Source organism: Platichthys flesus, chromosome 24 (assembly GCF_949316205.1).
Source record: "Platichthys flesus chromosome 24, fPlaFle2.1, whole genome shotgun sequence".
Lineage (NCBI taxonomy): Eukaryota > Metazoa > Chordata > Actinopteri > Pleuronectiformes > Pleuronectidae > Platichthys > Platichthys flesus.
The window spans coordinates 2621601-2636152 of record NC_084968.1 but is presented as its reverse complement, the minus strand read 5'-3'; the positions used below and the strand labels follow the sequence as shown (position 1 = coordinate 2636152).

At 42.3% G+C, this 14552-nt stretch overlaps 1 protein-coding gene across 12 annotated transcripts in view; it reads right to left on the bottom strand.

The window, feature by feature from the left end:
* Nucleotides 1–6972: 6972 nt before the first annotated feature.
* Nucleotides 6973–14552, bottom strand: part of ablim2 (actin binding LIM protein family, member 2) — a 77106-nt gene continuing 69526 nt past the window's right edge. For all 12 annotated transcript variants that reach the window (XM_062383942.1, XM_062383943.1, XM_062383944.1 and 9 more), the window contains 3 exons: nucleotides 14023–14030; nucleotides 13823–13903; nucleotides 6973–9072 (listed from right to left, as the gene is read on the bottom strand). In XM_062383942.1, the coding sequence (XP_062239926.1) occupies nucleotides 8959–9072; nucleotides 13823–13903; nucleotides 14023–14030 (203 nt within the window). In that variant the 3' untranslated portion in view covers nucleotides 6973–8958. The remainder of the gene's footprint in view (nucleotides 9073–13822; nucleotides 13904–14022; nucleotides 14031–14552) is intronic.

Here is a 14552-nt window from a genome sequence, read left to right as displayed (position 1 = left end):
GTGTAAATGATGTCTGAAGTCTGTAGACTTTACGCGTAGAAACTATTGGACAAAGAGTACGTGCACACACACACGCACACACACACACACACACTACATGCACACACACACACAAACACACTACACATCAAATATTTCCATCTCCTTTATGAATTCTGAAGATGCGGCCAGATTCCTCACCTGCAGGCAAACACCTGGACCCAGGCATGGTGAGGGGGGGCTTTGCAGACAGTGGGACAGAGAGGAAGGGATATTGAATGGGGACAGACTGGAGATGTTGGCCTAAAGCGAAGCAGAGTGGGAGACGAATGCTGAGGAGGGAGGGGGTATAGACAGAAAGAGACCAAAGGAAAGGAACAAAAGGAAGCACCAGAAGAGGAAAATTAGAAAGCATGGAAGAGCTGAGCTAGGAAATGGTATTTATCATTGGAACAGGGAGTATACTCCATTTAATGAGGGAGACAGGATTAGACAAAATAATTGAATATGGCTGTCAGATTCACTCTCCAACATTTTAAGTTGCCACCCGCCGTCAGACCGAACGAAGGAGAAGGAGAAACATAGTCATCTGTTACCCTGTAGGCCAACGTAGCTATTACACATTTTGAGAAGAGACTCTCGGACCTACATCCTTGCGACAAGGCAAACGGATGTACTGTATACACTGTGTCTGCCTCCTATTGTCCATGTCCATTACAACCAACTGTGGTAAGTTGGAAATCTCTAAAAAGCAACAGGGGAAATACGGAGCCTCGGGCGCACGAGTGCACACGTGCGCACATGCTTGTGCAACAGAAGATTGAAAGTAAAAGACAATGGGCTGTAAAAGTTTAAAGAGTTCTTGGAATTCAGAGTCAGGACAGAGCCAGGTCAGCTGAGTTAAACGGTGTAGTTAGATCACAACACATCTTTCATATTTCTGAAAGCAAAATGGTTTTGTGAAAAAAAAAAAGCTTAAATTAAATTATTTAAATGAGTTGCAGAAACAATGGAAATAATGCTGAGGCACTGGTACTCAAGTTCGAGTACTGTAATGGCATAACCCGAACCAAGTAATCTGGAAGATGGCCGAGATGGGCCATGAAGAAGAAATTAACAAGTGCTTTTGAAGGGATATCAAACAAATTAGACTCAATCGGATAATTGTCTTTTTCACAAGACGTGCATCGTACATGTAAGTATTCACATTACTTTCACATCCTTCCACACTGAAGACTGTTGGGTCAGTCATCATTTCAACGTTAGTTAAAAGCACCAACTTTAAACACCATGTGAACCATGAGAACTGGCATGAATCAAGATCTAAAAACAAGACTAATTCCTAATAATTACAAGTCATTTCCTGTGCCAGTTGATTTTTTCATCCTATTATCAGATGTATAATTGTTCTTAATCCCATACATTTTGTGTCCGGTCGCTCTATTGTATTTGATTAATGGGATTTGTCCCACATCACCAGGCTGCTGGAACGCCCTCCTCCAACCTCAGTCTGCTGTGTTAAATTGGGACTGGAGGGGTGGGGGTGGGGGTTTGCCAGATTAGCTGATGTCTTTGGCTCAGCATCATAAATGCTGCTACACCTTAATAAAATAACTGTCAAACCAATTAACACATTTATCCGTTTAGATTACACTTTTAGAGGATTGCTTTGGGTGACTTTACTGCTTTATTTTCCAAGAGTGTTGAAACACACCCCAATTAAATGAATCATCTGTTGAAACAGCCTTGTCCTCTCAATGAAGACCTTGGGGGCTCTCCTCTGGAGGTCACGGCGCAGGGAGCTGACAGAGATCCAGGCTCACAGCTGGTCTCCCACCCCTCCTCCCCAGTTTCCTCCTCCCTCCTTCCAGCATCAGCAGCCCTGCAGCCTCCAGCCCAAGGCATCCCATAGTCTCAGTCTGCCAATAAATCACACTCCTCCTCCTCCTCCTCCTCCTCAACCACATGGTCCTTTGTACCCTTTGCAGTCCCATTCACTACACTGAAGCTTCTGTATTTAACACTGAATTACCCTTTACACGAGAATTATACAAACAATATGAACCTTGCATATACACCATCCTTTACACATCATAAAATATCACCAAAAGAACTAAGTGTTATACTAACTGAGTTATCAGGCAGATAAATATATTACAGTAACATGACTGAAAAGGGTGAAAATACTACATCGGCAGTTAATAAATACCATTAAGTACCACACGCTCACTTTTCAAGTAAAAAATCAGGCTATACACAATCCATAAAAAAATTTATAGAGCTGTTAATGAGACTAATAAACACAAAGTTGACTATAAACCACTATAATTGTTATCTCATGTGTTCAAACAATTATTTAATGTCAGCACTTAGTCAGCAAGAAACACCTTTACTGTCCTTATAAAACAATTTCGTCATGGAATGAACCGCAGCTCAGAGAGAAGCAGAGCTGCGGGCAAAGAGTCCCAGAGCAGCGGGCAGAGAGAACCAGAGCAGCGGGCAGCTTCTTACCTTGGTCGCTCCTCTCCGGCTCCATGTTCTACATTGATGATGACAATAGAATCAGGGCGGAGGCGCGTGGTCAAAGCCGAGCCCGCCCCGCCCCCTCAACCGGCAGTGACTGACTGACAGCATGATCGGCCAATCGGAGGCCACACAAGAGGAGGTGTGTCTTGTTTTGGCATTTAACACCTGCTCGAATTGTTTTAGATTGTAGTGACTGTTCTGAACCAACCTGCCTGTCTGTGATGTTCTCTTGTTCCGTCTTAGAGCTACTTCAGATGTTTTCCTGGTCATCAGTTAGTCCTCCTCCAACAGCTCTGCAATAAACTGTCACTTCCTATTGTTTGTGTGCAGGACGTTGTGTGTCCTGCAGTCTGTGGTGCAGAATGAAGTAAGAAAACTTTGTGTTCATCCTATCCGGTTTATCTGCAGAGAAGGTTTTCTAGTCACTGTTTGTCATCAAATAAAACCAAATGTTCTTCATTGATGTTCATGTGCGTGTTTTATATGTAAGTTTGAATGATTTCTTAAACTGCTGTTTTCTTTTATCATACGTTGGATGTCGGCTACTTAAGCGTTGGATTGATCTGTTGTCTGTTGATAATGTCTGGGGAGGGCAGGCATTATCTGTTTATATGATCTGTACGATCTGTTTAGAAAAAATAAAGGGAGTAGTATGATTATGATTATGATTCATCAGCTGCTAAATGGAAAGAGATGTTTTTTAAGTCAAGTCCAAGTACCTGTATCTAAGTAGTGTACTAAATGTATTGAGTCACTTTTCAATTCTGAAATACACATGTTCTTTTACCGAACACAAAACTGAAAATTATGCTTATGCTTGCGAATGGTAATTTGTAACACCAAAGACATACTGAACATTTTTTCACCAGCATATAGAAAAACGTACAATTATAAGGGGAATGGGTCTGCCCCTGGATCAAGCTGGGACATTTAAGTAGAATCTTAAATGTCCCATAATGCAACTCAATAGCATATGTTTACTAGACTCTTCCTGCTGAGTAACAGCTGGGTAACACAACCCCCGAGCCGAGATAACCCTGATGAAATCACATGACATCATAGAGCTTATTGTCTAATGAATGCAAAAAAATGTCATAATAAGGTGATTTATTAGAGCTGCAGCAAACTGACACCAGTCTCCTGCCCCTGCTCACTTCCTCCTTCACAACTCAGCGGCACGTTCAATCTCAAAACATTTTGCACTAGCTGCTCTATTACAGTTTCTGTGTTTGAAAACAACTTGATGTATGTCGGAAGCAGTTTTGGCTGATAGCAAAATAACAGACTGTAACATAAAGTGTATTTTAAAGTATCAAACCCGTATTTAAACCCATTTCATCTACCTCTGAGATTTCTTCCATTGCTGAATCGCTTTTGACGTTTAAATAAACATTGTGTTATGTTTTGTACAGGCTGAACGCAGCACAGTTCAATTCCTTGGCTCCGCGTATCATCGTTGGTCTGTCGATGGCACCAGCACACACATAGGGTGCCCTCGCTATGCAAATCCATCTAGGGCCTTTTTAAGTTGTTCACCTTTTGGCAGGCGTATGAGACACATGGGAAGGTTGAGACCAGACGTCACCTCACAAACTATGGCAAACACAGTGGACAGTCCCAGGCCACAAAGCGAAGCGGTTTGGCATACGAACAATGGCCAGTCTTGGACGCGGTTCTAGAGGTTTTCACCATTGTTTTGTCTGTTGGGGTAGTTAGGACTCAACACATACTTAAACCTAGACCAGGGCATACGAAAAATAGTGTCCGCTTTGCTCATCGTCAAAGTCCTGTAAAATATTTGTACAACCGTTCCTTACTCGGTCTCTCGTGCCTTCTCACTGAGCTGCTGGACATGGATCCAAAATGCTGCAGCTTTCTTCTTCTGTTGGAATCTCTGGGAAGCTACTTTGGATTCCATTCTGCTCGGCTGTATCTTGCTTTACGACTCTTTATTTAATTTTGTGGATACATCCACATGTTTCCTGAACTGTCAATGCTGTCTGAATCCTCCAGAGGATTTGTTGCTGCTGTGAATGCGTCTAAGCAGAGATCTCCCGCTGCGTTGTTCCTGTGTAACAGAAAACCTCCGGAGAAAGTCCGGACCCCATTCTCCGGACATCTTCTGGAGGTTATGTCTAAAAAACCGTCTCCTGTGTCTCATTGTGTTTTCCTTTGTAATCACTGCCTGTGTGCATGGTCTATACCTGTCTTCTCGTCTCCTAGTCTTCCCCTCCGTCCATAAGCCTGGTTGTTCTTTTATTTTTCTTACAACAAAGCAGCCTGCATGTCTGAGTTTGTGTTCAGAAATGAAATGAAACTGTGACGTGGGAGCTGCCCTGAGAACACACTGCATCCAGGTTGGATTTAATTAGACCAAACATTCAATCTTAATGTGTTATTTTCTTGTTAAAGGATTAGAGAGGAGGATATGAGAAAAAAGAAAGAAATTGAGATGATGAGAGAACATAATGAAAATAGAACAGATGCCCTGTCACAGATAAAGGATGTTTTCTGGCAGAATGATGTGCTCTTATCTTCTGATCATAATTTTAATAACAATCCAATCAGGGATTTGAATTCAGCCTCATGCAAGAGGGATACTCCTGAACTGCAAATTATTAACAAAGCCAACTTGAAAACAAGCCAAAGGAATTCATCAGGAATAACCAAACATCCAGCAAACATCTGCTTTCACTCTCTTATCATATTTGCTCTAAGTTATTGAAAATTACTGCTACGTAATTACAGATTTTTTTTCTTTTCTTTTATCCAAAGAATAAAACAAGACTGGTTGTGTGACATGAAAAACATGATGGAAACTGAGCCAAAATGATATGTCAGTTTGAATCTTGCACCACAGGCTCTGCGCAGAGAGTGGAGGCCCTCAGTGTGGTTTTCTTTGGGTTTCTGTTCCCCTGAAGAGATGAAATCATCACCCCGGCAGCATCACTCGCTGTTATATACGTTCACACCGCAGACCTTTGAGGTCAGGACTTTCTGGATTACATCTTGTTACTCCTACACTGAGTCCTCCTCCCACATGTGACAGAGCAAGTGAGAAAGATGCATCTTCCGTTTGAAGGTGATGTCAATCAGACCCAAGGAGGACGGAAGTAGTGCTGCTGAGGGGGCTGCAGCAGTCTCTACTGGCGAGGGGCTGTAAGCGCAGGCCAAACAGGTTTACCTCATTAACCTCATTAACTAATTTATATATTAATTCCAGATATTTCTGTCTGTCTGTCTATAGTTGTCTCACGTATCTTGAGAACCATTCATATTATCGGCTCCACACTTGGCATGTTTATTGGTAATGGCCCAAGGAAGAGCAGTGTCAAATTTAGTGCGAGCCATGATACATTCAATATGAATATTGAATGTAGCTGAGTCCAGCGGCAGGCCTTTACCTCCAATGGCCCAAATACTGCCGGTCACTTTTACAGTTTCAGAAACCTGCAACCAGCGCAGTCAAAACAGACATGTCTAGTATGGGTGCTGCTCTAATATTTTAAATATTTGATTTAATTTTAGAACATTCAGTACCTTTTCTGTTTAGTTTCTTTGATGCACAGATACAGAACATGTTGCCACGACTTCTGATGAAAAAATAAACATTTGTTTTCTTTTTTTTGTAAAATGATTTAACGCTGGTGTAAAATGTTGTTGTCCATAATACAAATATATGGAAATGTCACCCTGTGCACTGTATTAAATACCTATCATTACACAAACTTTCTCTCCGAGCTGCCTGAGCCTGAGGCTTTAACCACGGTGCCCTCGAAAGCCAATGGAAATGATAGGAAAAGGAAAACTCTTAATTGAAGCTAAAGGGAACTGTAAAACTGAAATGATGTCTCATTGGGTTTCCCCTGTGTTGACTCAGCTTTTCTAAAACAAGCCTTGACACGCAGCATTAAAACTCTACAGCAGTGTTGGAGATTTGTAGCTAACATATTTGAACACGTTTGACGGTTACGATTTTGTATCAGACAGAAGCTTTGACCCGAGGGGCCTGTTCTTATCTCTGAGTGACACTTTGAGTCCATCACCTTCGCTTGAAAACTTAAAAATAAAAAACAATCAATAACATGTTTTCCAACTCAATAATACTTGAATACTAGATCATAAAATAGCTCTCACGCCTTCTGCGTTGGAGCCACTATGCAAAATATTAGTGATTGTGAACCATACAGTTTTGTCCATGTCCCATCTGGGAACATGGAGAAGGCAGGGTATATGACTTATACTGCTATACCAGCCAACAGAGGGCAATCACAATATTTTGACTTCACTTTTGGGAGCTGTTGTGCAATCTTGATATTCATATGTGAATGTGAGTTACTACACCAAAGCTGAAGTTGGACATTTTCCCTGAAAAACATCCACAAAGGCATATACTGTCCATGTATATCACAGTTCAGTTGATTTTTAACACATCACTGAACAAACTCAAACACCCCAGTCCAACGGTGACTTTTGGATAAAGCACTTTAATAGCAGATGAATATTAGAAAGAGGACATGATGCTTTATGACAACAAGTTAGTGTGTTACTTACAGGAGCAAGGTAAAATGTGATTTGACACTCTTTTAAAATGAAACTCATATTCTGATATGTTTCTCTTCGAAAGCGCTCTCCTCGGTGATGCTACTCATTCCACACGACACTCTTATGATTTAAAAAATAAAATCCCTTCCTTAAAAATGGCAATTAAATAAATACCTATAACACAAGCTAATGTAAGCAACTGACCCAGGCATTTCATTTGACGTAGTTTAACCAGAAAATAATCAATCACTCAAACCACATTGATGATAATGTTTTCACACGTTTCTAATCTGAGGTCAGTGGACAAAACCCCCATTTCCCGCATCCTCATGCATGCCTTGAAGAGTTATACACCATGGATTGCATACAGACAAATATATCTGGTATATGTCCAGTACATGTTCACATACATTTTACAGTATGTCAGGTGGCAAATCGATCGATTTATGGTCCAGAAAAATCAAGCAAAGCCGACAGACTTCAGCTTTTACATGTGTAGCGTTGTTTTACTGTACGCAACAATGCTTTAAAACGACAAACATATAAAGAGTTAGCTCTCTATTTGAGGAGATATAACACAGTTATAATATTGAGTTTTAATTCAAGCAAGACCTCACTTGTTTTGCGTAAGTGCTGCTGCAGGTCGGTGAAGCTTAACAAAGTCAGCGTGGCCTTTTTCTTTTTTTTCTTCTTTTCCTTGTAACAAAATCATGATTTCTCTCAGCTGTATCTCATGATTCTTTCCAGAAGTCAAAAATAGCTTATAAAAATAATTTCTTTTTGTCTTTTATGTGAGTGCATGCCAATCTGGCGATGCTGCATGTTTGACACCTTTGTATCGCCTGAATCTTCCTATACTGTAGTTTTTCTCCTCCTCTTTTCACTCCCGCCCCCTTCTATCTGTGATTTACTGCCATGTTGTGGCCCCTCTCCCGCCCTGGCTCTCGCTATCACCGCTGATTTACGAGAGGCTTACGCAAGATATGGGGCCGCATTCAAACGGATCAGGGCACACATATCAAAACTACCCGACCAGGCTTTCCCAACTTCTCTGACTCAATGCAACATGAAGGGAGATTGAAAAACAAAAGCTGATGATAAGATAAAAACAGAAAGAGAAGCCAATGTTGTTTCTTATCCCTGGCTTTGGCCTTGACATGCTCAAATAGTGAGCGTGCACAAGCCTGTCAGTCCTCATTGTCCTGAAGTGATGGCGAGGGTGTCGAGATGAACTTGATCGACAAGGTAACAGTCAGTCGGTGCAAGGGAGAACAACTTAAAATGATGGTGAGACAGCGAGAGAGAGAGAAGGCAGAAGATACACACACAGACAAGATGATAAACCCTCACTTCGGGAAAACAAAATCGCTGTGGAGGAAAAACTCCAGATGAAAACAGGGAGATAAGTCAAGACCGACAGAGTCAGGAGAAGGCGCACATAAAACAGTCAGAACCACGGAAAACCTGGAGGAAGGTCTGCACAAGAATTAGAAAAAGCTGTTATTTTTGCCAGGGTGTATGAAAAGCATCGGGATCGCCAGGAGAGGGTGTGGGGGGGAAGGGATGCAGAAACCACATGGGAGGCGAGGAGCATCAACACAGGCCATGCAAACGCAGCTCCTCGTCCTCGTCCGCGGGGCTGTCAGTCGAACATTCAGACCACATCGCATACAAAAAGCTATAGACACTGCGTCAATGTAAGACGAGCCTCTCAGTGGCGTCACAGGCAGATGGCATGGTGTTTTACAGGTGGACAGTCGGAGCATCATGGAGGCGCATATATAGATATTTCAAATGGGTTGTTTTTTTTTATCCTCTTTCTGCTTCCTTCCAGACAGGACGGATGGCTGTTGAGATGTTGCTCGGTGTATTTTTTTATTTCCTTTTCTTTTTTATTCGTGTGTCTGTCTAAAAAAGGCGTGCCCTCTTCTTCAGGTCGTTCTTCTTCCACAGGGCCATGCGGTCGAACTGATCCAGGGTCATCCCGAAAACCTGCTTGAAGTCCTCAGGAGAAAGGTGTCTCTGGAGAGGAGAAACACAGTGGAAGATATTTCAAATGCATTCATTAAATCTTGATTCACAGTCCCATTAAGATTTATAATCTTTTTTTACAGAAAGACCTGAGAGAAGGAGACATCAGCAAATAAAAACAGCACAACAAAGCACTGGTTAAAACAATCATGAGATAACAAAGATTTAAAATCACCAAGTGGAATGCAGAAATGCAGTTGAAGGACAGGTTGCAGCTCATTCCATTTAAATACATGGAGAGGTTCAGAAATGTTATCAACAGCTCACTAGCAAACCACTTGAAGTTAAAACCAACGAAAAGCATCATAGTGACGTGCTTTTCCACGACAATCCTCCAAGACGGCTTCCCTAGCAGCTTTAGCCAAGATTCCGAGGCTCTAGGAGTCAATGCCAATGATGACCATCAAGTTTCTATGATAGTAGTAGTGAAAGTCTCCATGGTAGATCAGTGGGAGATTGCATTTGAGTCTGAGTTTACATTAGAGACCTGCACTGGTTCAGTTACCTAATCGAGTAAAAATGAACTGAACCTGAGCCCAGTTGGCGTGGAATCAAATGATTGCTCGACATTTGTTTTATTGTGAAAGCCTGCGACTCCACCTTTGACCCCTTCACCTCAAATTACTGTCACTGCTGACAGCGAACAAGCTATTACATCAGCATGGCTCACATAAACACAAAATAACCCAGTGAGTAGCATGTGAGTTGAATGTGTGTGGTCATATGTGAACGGGTCCATGTCTGTGCAGTGGCGATTGAGGGACGGAGCTGCGGTATCACTGGTGATGGACATACGTGCTTGACTAATTGCGAGTCAGTCTCACAAACATCAGTGTTACAAGATACACCTAAAACATCAGAAACCATCTTTAAAAAGAAGTGACCTAATCTCTTTGGTTTGATTGGCTCATAACCCATCCAGACAGGATTATTAAGAGGTGGTGGACAAGTGGCAGAATAATTGGACTATGGACAGAAAGTTAGGGACATCGGAATGGAAGGTCACTGGTTTGATTCCTCGCGGTGACAATACAATATACCTGCCAGGACAGCACCCGGATCTGTTCCAATGTCCAAAGAGCACTCTCCCTTCCCCAACTGTCTAAGTGCCCCTGAGCAAGGCACCTTACTCCCCCAACATCTGCTCCCCGGGCGCTGTGCATGGCTGCCCACTGCTCTGTGTATCCTGTGATGTTCACCAGATGGGACAAAACCAGAAGACAAATTTCCCTACTCTGCATGTCGTGTGATTGTGCAAGTGTTTGGGATCAATAAATGTATCTTATACTGTAGCTAGCCACTAGGGTGCGATCAAGACCCTTGTCATATCGTCCAACTTTATATACTTTATAGTCTATGGTGCAATGTAATGAAACTGTTTCAACAACTCTAGAATGGACAATTTATTGCAAAGCTTTTGTAAACCACTTTAGCCTTAGCTAAAGTGTAACTCATTAACATATCAGCAGAATGCACGTAGCCTTGAGGCTAGCTTCTCTCTAGCCTGCTGCATCTACACTGGGCCTCATGATGAACCAGATGTTCTTCTAAGTCAGAAAAACACGTTGTTCTCTGGCCCAATTCATCTTTTACCTGAACCAACAACATGAGTTCTGCCTCCAGGCCAGCTCGGCTTGACTCACATATGAGACTTTGATGCAGCCCTAAAACCGTTTTTGTGCTCAACACATAAGCAAGCGTTACATTGCCTTCTGTATTGAGGTTTAACACAACAAATTCAATTCCGTGCATCTGAAGTTGATCCAGACTGAGCTGCCATCCAAACCCCAGCTTTGGCTCCCGCGGCAAACACTCACCACCTCCTCTGTAAACGTCAGAAATATAGCATGGAACGAAAACATGCGTGGTTCTGATTTAGAACCAGAACCCCCAAAAAGTACATGATGCTCTATTGTAAAACTTTGGCTGCACTCTGCTCAGCCAAAGTGCGTTTTTCTGCGATGACAGTGAAAGTAAATTAGAGGCAGTCGGCTGCTGCGCGATCGCCAATCACCTGGTCGCCATACCAGCCAGGAAAGGGAGGGGTCGGTTTTTTCATCCCATACCAAAACATCCAGACCCTTTGTTTTTCATGCTGTCGGGACATGAATCATGATGAGTACATTGAGAGAGTAGAATCTCTTTTATCACCAATTTGATCCTTTTCATTGGAATATGTAACTTTCTACCTACATTCTTCAAAGGGTAGATCAACAATACTGTATTTCCTCCAGAGTCTCACAACTGTGACACATCTGGAGAAAAACACCAATCGGTGATGGACCCGATTCTGCTTTCTTAGTTTGCTGTCAGTAGTAAAAGACCTGCTGTGACATCACTGACTACAGGGAATGGCCAGATGTGCAGGAGTTTGGATCCAAGGACTGGACCTGAACAGTAGCACTTGAGTTATTTAGTGTGGTTACAGCGGCACACCTACTGTATGTAAAACTAGCTTAAAGAACAACATGAAGACTGAACCTTGGAACTTGCATGTCAGCTGCAAAGACCTGGATATAGTTTTGGCTCCTTGGCCATAGTTTCTTCCCCCAGGATGAAATCTGCAGTTCTAATATTCTACAGCTTACGCAGCTTATTCAGACCATAAGCAAGGATTGGGCAACACATCCCTTAAACAAGTGTTTTATATAGAAGCATTTTTCTGTCCAAGCTCCAATAAAAACTGGTGCCAGGAAAACGCTGCTCAATCCTCGGCTACACACAATTTTGTCCTCTTGAACACAAATGATGGTCATGATTATCAGTATAAAGAGTGGGGAGATCTGTAGTGTTAGGATCTTTTGCCACGCTACACGTTTGCCAGGAACACAAAAGACCTCCAGCTTCCTGGTTGCATCTGCTGATGGCTGATTGGACAACTCTAATACATCGCCCAACCCTAATCAGTGCCCCGATTAGGCCTTTTATCCGGATCCACTCCAAAATCTAAACTTGTTTCTTGCTTAGCCCATCCCCATACGTTTCAAGGATATTGACTAAGTAGTTTTATGCAGTCCTACAGACAAACAGACAAATTGCAATGAAAACATTACCCTCTCAGGTTATAAAGGTTTCTAGTCTTCATGCTAGGCCTACCATGTCCTGACTCCAGCTCTGTTACATGGAGATACGAGATATCAATCTCCTCATCTCACTCTCAGCACATACAAGCTTGCTGGCTGATGGTTAACTACAAACTCCTCACATCACACACACACATTTAGTAGCAGGTCAAAACCCTGATTTGCTTGCAATACCTCATGGGAAACTGTGTCCATCTTGGCTTTTGGTTTGAGGTTTGACTGTGACTGCTGATTACTTTGGGTAAACCAGCAGCACTTTGGGGTCAAGGATCAGGAGAAGTGATGGATAACAGAGAGGTTGGGGTATTTCTCTCCAACATACGCGCATACACACTAATGACAGTACGACTTCAATCTAATGTTCCCAACCACAGACGGACATCTTGAGTCAGTGTCAAATCTCTACTGCGATGGTCCGAATCTAAATAAGCCGAAGGCTCACATAGTTCTCTTCTGGTTTGAATATTTTAAAAGGTTGTTTTGGGGGGAAAAAGGTTCATGAAACTTCTTCTGAGTGCAAAAGGACCACAAATTTGTTTGGTTATTTTGAGCCTTAAACATTTCCTGTTTTCCATTGCACAAAGTTAATGAAAGTTCGGAATCTTTAAATGGGTAATGTTGGAATAACATTAAGTCCAATTATGCTAAATGTTTTATTATAAGACATGCTTGTGGGCTAAACTTGCTGTGAACCAGGGTGGAAGAAATAATGCTACCACCAATTATACTCACATTTCTCAATGCAATCTCACAGTTCACTGAATTGATGTTGCAATTCACAGCTTCAGCTTCAAAGATTTGTCTTAAAGCAAACAAAACAATCTGGACAAAGGTTTGTGGACATAGGTGTATATAGTTTCAGTCTCCCCACAGGATTTTGGGATACCCTGAGGCAGGGGGCAAGCGAGAGGTGCGCAAACCTCCGCTGGTCAAGCAACGAGCCAGTTTTGAGAATATAACGAGTAGAAAGTACAGACATTTGTGTTCAGATGTAGTACAGTAGCGAAGTATTTGTACTTCGTTACTTCCCACCTCTGACAAAAAGTAGGGAGACCACAGTGGTCTACAAAATAATTGAATGCTGCAGCATCTCGCTTTGCCAGAGCTAAAGGCATCAGTACCAACACATTCCAGATGGAGGTTCCTGGGACATATGAAGCCTGATTGTGCACAACTACAGACACTGCTAGAGGGTGGAAGAGGCATTTCTCCCTATTACACATTATTTGTAGAGCAATTCAAAAAGTCTAAGGAAGGAAGATTCTGATGATGGAATTAAAAGGAAGCAAAGAACAGAGCACTCAGCAAAAAAAGTCGTTGTCAACTTTCTCTGCACCGCTCCACTTGTTTTGTGTTGTTATTTCATATTTCAAGACTCTTATCTGTGAAGTCGTTGAGTAAACTCCGAGACCAGACAACGAGAGAACACACTTGCCTCCAAGTAATTTTGGCCGATCAGTTTATGAAAGAAAAGCGGAAAATTGCTATCATTTGTCTACCTTTACAAAAATTGGAGATGGCACGTCTTTAAGCTTTGGCTGTTACCTTTGTCCCAAATGGTTCAACTGGCCACAGTGTCAGGTTCTCTCAGGCTCCTCAATGAGCTGTGGTTAGAGGAGGGGAAATGACAGAGCGGAGAGGGGAAGATTAGAGCTCACCTCCAGTCTGGTGCGATCGACGTCTCTGGGAAGCTTCACTTTCACTCTATGCGTCACTGCCAGGATTTCATAAGGGTAGACCTGGCACACACAAAGTAAGCATTGTGGGAGATTTACTGAAGGATACGATTTTAATCCAGTGTCCAAAGCAGATGCCAAGAATATTAAGTCATATTTGTTAAGTATAAACAAATTCTTACCTTGTACTCTGCAAGGGAACAGAGAGAGAGAGAGAGGGAGAGAGAGAGAGAGAGAGAGAGAGAGAGAGAGAGAGAAAACAGAGAATTAATCTGGTGGAACAATGAGTTTTTATTTGAATTGTAGACCTATTATGAAAACTACCATAATAGACCCTGACTCTGGACCCAAATCCTCTCAATAATATTGGGTTTCAAAGGCGTCAAAAGCAGGCGCACACACAAACACACACACACACACACACACACACACACACATACAAAATAATGGTCTTGGCATCCTTTCAAATCCCTCTTCACTACAGCCTCAGATACAGCCAGGACTGTACGAACACACACTTGTAAACACACAGCAATAATTCTGCAGCTGGAAAAATGACGTCACCTATCTGCCACTGATCTGGAGCCAGAGCGGCAGGGCTCTGCATTCATGGTCAGGGATTATAAACTGACCTCAGATCTGCTTTCAGAGAAAAGATGATAGGGGTTTTTTCCACATTTCATAGATCAAGATTGTAGCTGATGCTTTTTTC